We start from the raw sequence: 10914 nt of genomic DNA on the forward strand, positions 1-10914 counted from the left end.
CTGCCCTGCAAGGAAGGGAGGTTTTGCAGGCAGGTGACAACAGCTGAACTTCAGCCTGTGTGGGTGCAACGCCTTTGCAATGTGACAGGGGCAGGGGGTGAGGCTCGACCACCTCCCTTCGGTCCTTGCTGTACAGGAGGGAAAAGACAAGACAAGTGCAACCTGGTGGGCTTTAGAGGCATCTGTATTTCCCAGTGAAGCTTAGAAACAATGCTGCCCGACTCTCACACCCTGGCTGCAGGCTCAAGGCTTGCAAAAAGGAAACAGCTGCAGGGAGCAGCTCCAGGCACGGGGCTGGTGATCCCTTCCAGCTTCTGCGAGATCTGGCTTTGCAAGGATCCACCCGGCAGGACTCAGGCTTCAGCCACGATCAGGTCCCTGGTGACTTGGAAAGCCGCGATGAGGGAGCTCAGCTGAATCTTTTCACTGGTCCCAGCAGCCAGCCGGTACCTGGTGCAGGGGGCAAGGGCAGGTTCAGGTGTTTACACCGCCATCTGCGTTCTGACAAAGCGACAGCCCTGGCCGGGACAGAGCAAGCCAAGCACAGTGCTGGCGGGTTTATGCGGCAGGGGCAGGTGCACAGCGGCTGCCAGCGGTGCCCACCAGCTGCCAGGACTCGGCACAGCGTGGCAGTGGTGACCCCCGTGGGGTGGGCACGCTGACAGCCCCCCAGCTGGGGTGTTTTGGGGCAAGGAGCGGGGGTGAAGGGACACTTACTCGATGTCTGCCATTTTGATCAGCAGCTGAATGCGGACCGAGGGTGGGAAATCAACTGCAGAGAGAAGGAGATGGCGTGCATCAGCGCGGGTGGGGGGCACGGTTGGCCCTCCCAGGGTCAGCCAGGAGCTGGCCCTGCAAGCCCCTACCTCTGTGCACAAACAGGTGGATCTCGGTGAGGATGTCCTGCAGGGCCAAGCCCTTCAGTGTCTTCAGCTCCATGATTTCTGAGATGAGAGCGAGTGAAGGGCTTTCTCCCAGGCCTTTCCCTGCGAGATCCCACCCCTCATCCCCACGACAACCCCGAGGACCCTCCCCAGCGAGCAGCACCCACCCCAGCCGGAGCAGGAGGTCACAGGATGGGAAGCCCTGGCAAAGAGGAGGATTTATAGCAGTGGGGATTAAACCCCAGGGCCAGTGGAGGAAAAAGGATACTGCGATAGGCAGTGGTAAAGTCCTGGTTCAGCATCCAGTCAAGGATGTTGGCAATGTCAGACTTGAGGGGGTGTCCTGTGCAGGTGTAGACGTTCTCCTCCGTCACCTTCCCGAAGGCCATGCTGGTACTCTGAGGAAGAGGAGGGATGAAGAGCTCAGCCCTTCCTCCACCGACTGCTCCAGGGCAGCTGCCTGCGTGGGGCCGACTGCTGCTGGCTTACACAAGGGAGAGCGGCCGCAGCCACAGACCGTACCTGCAAGATGTTGAGGGCTCTACGCATGTCACCACTTGAGAGGGTCACCAGAGCCTTCATCCCATCCTCAGTCACATCCACCCTGGAAAACAAGATCCGGGGCTGCAGAGGGAGCCAGCACTGCTGGAGGGAAATACAACTGTGGAAAACCTGCGTAGGGGAATGGGGAAAAGGGGGCACAGAGGATGCTGTGGAGCACCCCACGTCCCACGTTGCCCCCGGCTCACCCCTCCTCCTGTATGACGTGCTGCAGCCGGGGCACCATCAGCTCCGGGGTGAGGGGGCCGAAGCGGAAGCGTGTGCAGCGGGACTGCAAGGCGGGGATGATCTTGGAGAGGTAGTTGCAGATGAGGCAAAAGCGAGTGTTTTCTGTGAACTTCTCGATCACTGCAAAGAGGAGGGAGGAGAGGCTGGTTCTCGTCTGCTGCCTTGTACAGGCTCCCACCCCACGCTGGGCTGGGCAAGGCTGAAGGGGTGCCAGTGGTGTGGGGTCCCCGGCGCTCCTCACCTCGCCTCAGGGCGTTCTGAGCATCCTGGGTCATGGCGTCAGCTTCATCCAGGATGACGAGCTTGAAGCCTTTCCTTAAAAAGGGAGAAAAAAGGGGGTGGCTTTGGTCCCAGCTGCTGGCTTGCTGCTGGAGAATCGGGAGCGCGGGACACTTATTCGCAGCCTGACCCCCATGAACTTTGCCAGGGAGCCCTCCTTACCTTCCGGACCAGCATCTTTATCATTCATCCTTACCACCCTCATCCTCCCTGCTTGCAGGGCACTCCTGACTCCTTCCCATCCACTCTGGCACGCTTCCTACCCCAGGATCTCCCCCAAACCCACCTTCCAAGCTGGGTGCAGGGGCAGGCTGTGTCAGAGGGCGGATGACAAAGGGATGGGGAGCTTTGGGAAGCGCAGACCCGCCACTTACTTAAAGATGGTCCTGGTGCTGGCGAAGCTCAGGATGGGCCCTCGGACGATGTCGATACCCCGGTCATCGGAGGCGTTGAGCTGAAGGGAGATGGCGTGAATATGCATCCCTGCCCAAGGATGCACCCAGGGGTGGGGAGGACCCCACCGTCACCCTCCCCCATGGTATCCCTCCTTACCTCCAGCACCATGGACCCAAACTCCCGTTCCCGGTAGAGCTGCTTGGCGCAGGCGAGGATGGTCGAGGTCTTACCGGTACCGGGAGGGCCATAGAGGAGAAGATGCGGGAGCCGGTCCTCGCTGATGAACCGCTGCACTGCAGAAGGGATAACGGGGTTGGGGGATGCCCGGTACCCCCCACTGGTGTTACGGGGGGTGTGTGTTGGCGGGAGGGGGGGGTTACTTACCGGTGCTGAGGATATCCCGGTGAGACACCAGCTCGGACAGCGTCTGCGGCCGGTACTTCTCCACCCTGCACCGGAGAGAGCGCAACCCCAACGGGGCGGCGGGGGGGGGGGGGGGGGGTGAGCTTTGGGGCAGCGCTCGCTGCTTTAACTCCCACCTCCCCGTCCCGCTCCGGTCCCGGTCGTACCACGGCAGGTTCCCGCCGCCTGCCCGCGCCATCCTCCGCCGACAGCGCCTCGCGAGAGCGCCGGGATGGGGCGGAGCGGGCGGGGCGGCCGTAGGGCCGCCCCGCCCGCTCCGCCCCATCCCGGCGCAGCGGGTGAGGAAGAGCCGAGGTTGGAGCTCCCCCAAGCAAGGCGGTGCTTGTGCTTTCGGAGGCAGCCCAGGGCTGGGAATTACTGAAGGAAACCTGTGGGCGCGCTTTTAGGGAAGAGCATCGTGACCTCCTGCTCTTGGAAACCCCCTTCGGGGGGGCGGGGGGGGCACCCGCAGGCTGGGGGCGAGGGGGGGCAGCTCCCGGGGCTGGAGGAGACCGGCGCCGTGGTTCCCCCAGCGCCACGGGAGCAGCAAACTCAAGAGCTGGCTGCAAAGAGGAAACCAACTTTATCCCTGCCGCTTCCCGCTATGCGAGAGCAGCCCGAAGATTTCCAGGTCTCTTTTTTTTTTTTTTTTTTTTCCCCCCCCTCTGGTTGTCTAACTTGGAAAATCCAGCCCCGTCTTCTGTCCCTCATGCTGCCAAAGCGCTTTTGGCGGAGTAACGGGGGTGTCCCTGCCCGGGGCCGGGTGGCTCCCGGCTGGGAGGTGCTGGGTGCGGCCTCTTCTCGCCAGAGTCGCCTCCAAAGGGAGAGGGGTCCGTGCTATTGCAGGCTGGGCTTTGGGAAATGGCTGGAGCCTCCTTTGAGAAGGGGCTTCGAGGGAAAAAGAACATAAGCTAGCTGGCGGGGATGCTCAGGCGCTGCTTCGGTTTAAGTGACGTGGATGGAGAGAGGCGAGCAGGGCTGCAGTGAGTGGCTCTGGCTTGGAAAGCGCAGGCGGAGAGATGACAGAAAGTGGTCCGTTGGGAAGTAGAGGTGATAGGGAATATATCGGAAGGGCGAAAAAATCATGGAGAAATCCTGTCGCTGGTAAGGGAAGGGAAAACATCAAGAGCTCCAGGTTGAATCCTAGAGAAACCCAAAAAGCTGCCAGAGAGCAGCTGCTTTCCTAATTTTTTTCCCTTTTTTTTTTTCCCCTCCTATTCCCCCTGCCCCCCAGCCCTGTAAGGGAAAGCAGGAGCTTGAAGCTGAGCTCAGCAAGCCTCAGCCATTCCTCTGGGTGCATGACGGCCGTGACAGATGGCCCTTCCAATGGCAGGTGAGGAGCTGCGAGGTCCTTCCCAAGCACCTGGGAACCGGCTGGGAGGTGCAACCTGGAGTCCTGACGGGCTTGGGCTTCTACCCTATGTAGCGGATCCGGAGCCGCTGTTCTCTCCTCACTTCTGCCTTCACCTGGGGCAGGCTCTTGACCTTCAAAATTGATTTTTCCAAGTGTTTCTTCCCCCCCGCCCCATCATTAATAAATCTTGAGCTTCAGACCAGGCAAAATCTTTGGAGGGGGCAGGCAAAGCCTTCTGCTTGCGGCCGGTGCTCAGATCCACAGTGATATTTCTCACAGGCAATTTCACCTCTTTCTTGACCAGATAGCTTTAAAGATTTTTTTTTTTTTTGGTTGTTGTTTAACATTGTTAAAATTGATGGGTGCATCCCCTTGCAATGATTCTGCATCGTTAGGACCGGCTGAATTATTAACCAGTGTCTGAGCAGCCTGTCTTGGCTTATTTACCTATCATATCCCTTGGGCAGGGGACCAGCAGGTCACATCAGGCTTGGTAAACAGCGCTATAAATTTATAGCACTATTGAGAGGTGCGTTAACAGCCCTGAGGCATCAGACACATCCTTCGGAAGAGGACAAGGGAATTCCGGGTAGCTGGTGGCTCTGCGTGGCGGCAGAGATGATGGCGGCAGAGGTGCTCTTTCACAGTGAAGAGAAACGGGTGCCCCTCGAGAGGCGAAGTCCAAAGGATAGACCCATCCATCACGGAGGCGGAGATGCTGTTCGGCATGTTAATAATAAAGAAATAAAAATGCTAATATCAGAAAGGCCCCTTACACGTGGATTGGCACCCAGCCTTTAAGATGAATGGAGACAACTCTGAATTTAAGGGGTCAGCAACAAGCCAGGGCAATGATTTAGCACTAGTGGCTGATGGTCAACAGCACATAAAAGCCTCGTGGGGTGGTTTTATGGGGAATTTGGTGGGAAAAGCCTTGTATGGCACTGTGGAGACTCGCAAGCTGGTGAAGGGTTGGTTTCACAAGGCGGGGTTTGATTGGGGTTTGCCTGGAGGTGATGAGCTGGCTGTGCTGAGGGGATGCCCTCTCCCTTCCCAGCTGGATGCTGTGCCCTGGCAGAGCATCCTCCTCACTAGGCGTCACGTGAAAATTAACCTGATTTCAGGAGACTCTCAGTAGCTCCAAGCTCATGGACATGCAAGAAAGCCAACACAGGTGAATTAAGTCATTACAAGATACATTTTATATGAACTGATTGTGCTGAAAACAACTTGTGTTTAAGAAATGAAGCAGTTAATGTTGCTGAGTAACAACGCACACAGCTAGCCCGTGTATGGAATCCAGGCACTGATAACGAAGGAAATGAATAATTCAAGCTGTCCAACGCTGTAGAATAGAAAAACACAGGTTTTCTTATTGATCTCGGGCCTGTTCCTGCCAGCCATAACATGCATCTGTCTTTCGCACCGCAGGCCAGCCCAAGCGCGTGAGTTGTCGCACAGGCTACGATAGGGTTTTTTGGGGAGCATGAGGTTTAGTATACACCCGAAATCACTGCAGGTCTCCTGCTGCTGGTGGTTTTGGGTTGGCTGTTTTTTTCCCAGCGGAGTGTCCTTGCTTGCATTTTATTTTATTTTTATTTTATTTTACTTTATTTATTTATTTTGAAGGGCAGATACTGGGATTGTGGGAATTTTTTTTGCACTGGAAGCTGTCGGAGTCACAAGGAGGGGGAGCAGCATCATGGGCAAAGGATGCCAACAGGGATCCGCTTGCTCCCCAGCACCCCAATTTTGAGCTGGGACTCTCAGCATCCTCTCTCCTCTGGGTACCATCCCATCCTTCCCTGCCTTGTAATCAGATTTGGGAACAGCAGACCCAGAAATGGCTGGGCTGGTAGCTTGAATGTTTTAGGGAAAAAAAATAATCTGCTGTTACAAATGCACTGAGTACAGAGAGTGCCTTGCCCTCTTATCTCTGGTTTGGTTATTGAAAGACTTGATTAACCACAGAAGCCATCAGGAGAGAAAATTTCCAGCATGGTGGGGTTTTTTTGTCCTGTGCTCCAGTTAATGACAGGAATTACATCACATTTCCAACACGGGTGATAGTTAAATATCTGGCAATTACTGCCTTCCCCAAGCACCTGCCACAGCAGTCAAGTGAATGCTGGCCTTTCCGGAGGGCTCTGCCTCCTCCTTCCTGGAGGAAAAGCCGGCAGAGCAGGAGGAAGCTTCTTCCCTGGGACCCCCCGCAGCCCCTGGGGCTGCACCAGTGCCACCCACCTGCTACAGTGCTGCTTCCTCCCATCCACTCCAGCTAAAACACCCAGTTGAAACATATAAATATATATATATATGCATATGAAATTAAGAACAAAAGTGAGAACTCAGTCCAGATAAAATGGGATCCTCTGTATTACAAAATTGCACCAGGTTTTTCTTTCCAGCTGCCTGCTCTGTCGCTGTTGTGGCTTAACCTCAGCCAGCAACTAAGCACTGCACAGCCACTCGCTCATCCCTCCTGGTGGGATCAGGGAGAAAATTGGAAGGGTAAAAGTAAGAAAGCAAAAGCCATGCACGCAAGCAAAGCAAAACAAGGAATTCATTCACTACTTCCCACCGGCAGGCAGGCGTTCAGCCATCTCCAGGAAAGCAGGGCTCCGTCACATGTAACAGTTATTTGGGAAGACAAATGCCATCACTCTGAACGTCCCCCCCTTCCTTCTTCTTCCCCCAGCTTTTTATGCTGAGAATGATGTCATATGGTGTGGGATATCCCTTTGGTCAGTTGGGGTCAGCTGTCCCAGCTGTGTCCCCTCCCAACTTCTTGCGCACCCCCCAGCCTGCTCGCTGGTGGGGTGAGGAGCGGAAAAGGCCTTGGCTCTGTGTAAGCACTGCTCAGCAGTAACTAAACCATCCCGGTGTTATTGCTGTGGTTTAACCTGTCAGGCAGCTAAACACCACACAGCCATTTGCTCACTCTCCCCCTCCCCAGTGGGATGGGGGAGAGAATTGGAAAAAAAAAGTAAAATTCATGGGTTGAGATAAAGACAGTTTAATAGGACAGAAAAGGAAGGGAAAATAATAATAGTAATAATATACAAAATAAGTGATGCACAATGCAATTGCTCACCACCCGCTGACTGATGCCCAGCCAGTTGCTGAGCAGCAATCGCTGCCCCCTGGCCAACTCCCTCCATTTTCTGTACTGAGCATGACGTCATATGGTATGGAATACCCTTTGGCCAGTTGGGTCAACTGGCCTGGCTGCGCCTGCTCCTGGTTTCTTGTGCACCTGGCAGAGCATGGGAAACTGAAAAAGTACTTGACTAGAGTAAGCACTACTTAGCAACAGCTAAAACATCAGTGTGTTATCAGCATTATTCTCAGACTAAGTCCCAAACACAGCACTATGCCAGCTACTAGGAAGAAAATTAACTCTATCCCAGCTGAGACCAGGACAGTTATCAACACTGTTTCCAGCATGAATCCAAAACATAGCCCCATATTAGCTACTAGGAAGAAAATTAACTCTATACCAGCCAAAACCAGCACATTCTCCACGCCCTATTCCATACCATTTACATCATGCTCAGGTCCCACACTATCCAATATGTTCTCATTACCCACCACCAACCTTCCCATCCTTTGATATAATACAGAGATATCATTCCCTTAGTCTATGGACCACCCCTCCAAAATGTCTTTAAAATGTCCACAAACGTCCACAAAATGTCCATTTTGGAGCAGGTACATTTATGAACATTAAATGAGTTCATTTAGTCCATGACTTCGGGCTCCATCTGTTATGGTGGTCACTCAGGACAGGAGAGAGGGTGTGTTGCATGGAGTTATTTGGCGCCAAAGCCAGCTCAGGTCGGGGCACTGCTGCACTTGCACTGCTTTTTGTAAGGCTTGTCCTCCGTTCGTTCAGGTGGTTCCTGCTATAGTAATTCCTGTAACGTGCAACTCAAATAATGGTTTACAACAATTTAAAGGTGTTGCCATTGCAATCTCCACCCCTGGTCCCTTTGGGCCAGACCATCAGGTTTAACATTGCAATGAACTCCTTCCCTTGCCCCTGCTCCAGCTTGGACTTATCCCACAGACTGCAGTCCCTTAGGGGTGTACCTGCTCCAAGTGGAGCCTTATCTATGAGGCACAGTCTCTCCAGGGGTGTACCTGCTGCGGCATAGACTTAGCCACAGCCATAGTCGCTTTGAGGCGTGCCTGTTCCAGCATGGCCTTCTCCATGGGCCACAATGCCTTCAGAGACAGACCTGCTCCAGTGTGGCCTTACCCACAGCCACAGTCCCTTCAGAAGTCAACCTGCTCCAACATGGCCTTACCCATGGCTGCAGTCCCTCCAGGGCTGTACCTGCTCTGGCGTGGGCTTATCCATGGCCACATGCTTTGAGGTGGTCCAGCATGACCTCATGCACAGCCACTGATGCTTCAAAGTGTACCTGCTGCAGCATGGACTTACCCACAGCCGCAGATGCTTCAAGGTGTACTTAAGTGTGGACTTCTGCTTGGGCCACAATCCCTTCAGAGATATACCTGCTGCGGCACAGATGCAACCACAGCCACAGATGCTTCGAGGTGTACCCGCTCTGGCATGGGCTTATCCATGGCCACAGATGCTTTGGGGTGTCCTGCTCCTGCATGGACTCATCCACAGGTCACAGTCCCTTCGACTCGAGTTCATGCTAGAGTTCCAGCCTGTCCAGTACAGCTGCACAGAAACAGCAGCGATGCCCTGGCCATCTGCCAGCCCAGTCACATCGCCATTGCTGTTATCAGAATGTTCCCAGGCACAGCAGAGTAAGATGATAAGCAGTACAGCGGTACAGCAAGCAGCGAAAGCAAAAAGCAGCCACTAACGAGCACTGGACTCTAACATACAGTAAGGCAAGCAAGCCCCATGGCAAGCACATGAGCCTGTCAATAGCTAAACAGCAATAACAGCTATAAATTCGATCTAGCACATTCCAATCAAATCTGTCGTTACCGTGAAACCTTTGAGCCCCATGTTGGGTGCCCAAAAGGACTGTCATGGGTTAACCCCCAGCCAGCAACTAAGCCCCACGTAGCTGCTCACTCACTCCCCCTGCAGTGGGATGGGGGGAGAGAATTAGAATGGTAAAAGTGAGAAAATTCATCTGTTGAGGTAAATACAGTTCAATAGGTAAAGGAAAAGGCATGCAAGCAAATGCAAGCAAAGCAAAACAAGGAATTCATTCACTCCTTCCCACCGGCAGGCAGGCGTTCAGCCATCTCCAGGAAAGCAGGGCTCCATCATGTGTAACGGTGACTTGGGAAGACAAACACCATCACTCCGAACGTCCCCCCTTCCTTCTTCTCTCCCCCAGCTCTATATGCTGAGCATGATGTCATATGGTGTGGGATACCCTTTTGGTCAGTTGGGGTCAGCCTTCCTGGCTGTGTCCCTCCCAACTTCTTGTGCACCCCCAGCCTGCTCGCTGGTGGGATGGGGTGAGGAGCAGAAAAGGCCTTGACTCTTGTGTAAGCACTGCTCAGCAGTAACTAAAACATCCCTGAATTACCAGTACTGTTTCCAGCACAATCCAAAACATAGCCCCATACCAGCTACTAGGAGGAAAATTAACTCTACCCCAGCCAAAACCAGTACAGTTGTGCAGGTGGGTTTTCACCACTGTGGTTTGCGAAGGGCCTGAGTGAGTCCCAGCCTGATGCAAACACGTTGAGCAGAAGGTAACAGCTCTATGTGGTTCAGTCTGGCATCCCCTTTTTAATGATATGATATGATATGATATGATATGATATGATATGATATGATATTTCTTATTCTGTTCAGTTTGGGTATGGTAGTCTGGCAAGCCCTCTCTATTTCTTTTCTCTTTCTCCTTTCTTTTTTTTTTCCCCCCCTCCTCTCCTCTCCTCTCCTCTCCTCTCCTCTCCTCTCCTCTCCTCTCCTCTCCTCTCCTCTCCTCTCCTCTCCTCTCCTCTCCTCTCCTCTCCTCTCCTCTCCTCTCCTCTCCTCTCCTCTCCTCTCTCTCCTCTCCTCTCCTCTCCTCTCCTCTCCTCTCCTCTCCTCTCCTCTCCTCTCCTCTCCTCTCCTCTCCTCTCCTCTCCTCTCCTCTCCTCTCCCTCTCCTCTCCTCTCCCCTCCCCTCCCCTCCTCCCCCTCCCCTCCCCTCCCCTCCCCCCTCCCCTCCCCCCTCCCCTCCCCTTCCCTTCCCTTCCTTCCCTTCCCTCCCTTCCCTTCCCTTCCCTTCCCTTCCCTTCCCTTCCCTTCCCTTCCCTTCCCTTCCCTTCCCTTCCTTCCCTTCCCTTCCCTTCCCTTCCCTTCCCTTCCCTTCCCTTCCTTCCCTTCCCTTCCCTTCCCTTCCCTTCCTTCCCTTCCCTTCCCTTCCCTTCCCTTCCCTTCCCTTCCCTTCCCTTCCCTTCCCTTCCCTTCCCTTCCCTTTCCCTTTCCCTTTCCCCTTTCCCTTTCCCTTTCCCTTTCCCTTTCCCTTTCCCTTTCCCTTTCCCTTTCCCTTTCCCTTTCCCTTTCCCTTCCTATGTTATGTTATGTTATGTTATGTTATGTTATGTTATGTTATGTTATGTTATGTTATGTTATGTTATTTGCCATGCTATGCTATTCTTCGTCTTTTCAGTTCGGGTCTGATAGTCTGGCATCCTCTTTTTATTTATATTTATCATATGATATTATATGATGAATTATATGATATTATATCATATTTTCTTCTTCTTCTTCTGAAATGGCTTTTTGAACCCTTTTAATGTATTTTCCTCCCCCTTATCACCCCTCCACCCCCCCTTCGGAGGCTCCCCTGGCGAGAGCGGGCAGCAGGCTGGAGGT

The 10914-nt window shown here is 53.8% G+C and overlaps 1 protein-coding gene across 1 annotated transcript; it reads right to left on the reverse strand.

Moving 5' to 3' along the window:
- Positions 1 to 313: 313 nt before the first annotated feature.
- Positions 314 to 2949, reverse strand: RFC5 (replication factor C subunit 5). The gene is made up of 11 exons (XM_075718712.1): positions 2918 to 2949; positions 2733 to 2797; positions 2505 to 2641; positions 2327 to 2406; positions 1915 to 1988; positions 1634 to 1793; positions 1407 to 1488; positions 1153 to 1282; positions 867 to 944; positions 718 to 772; positions 314 to 450 (listed from the first exon to the last, which is right to left on the reverse strand). Exons 1-11 carry the CDS (start codon positions 2947 to 2949, stop codon positions 354 to 356), a joined length of 990 nt encoding a protein of 329 aa, XP_075574827.1. The 3' UTR covers positions 314 to 353.
- Between the last annotated feature and the right edge of the window lie 7965 nt (positions 2950 to 10914).

The sequence above is a fragment of the Pelecanus crispus genome, chromosome 11, assembly GCF_030463565.1.
Source record: "Pelecanus crispus isolate bPelCri1 chromosome 11, bPelCri1.pri, whole genome shotgun sequence".
NCBI classification, from domain to species: Eukaryota; Metazoa; Chordata; class Aves; order Pelecaniformes; family Pelecanidae; genus Pelecanus; species Pelecanus crispus.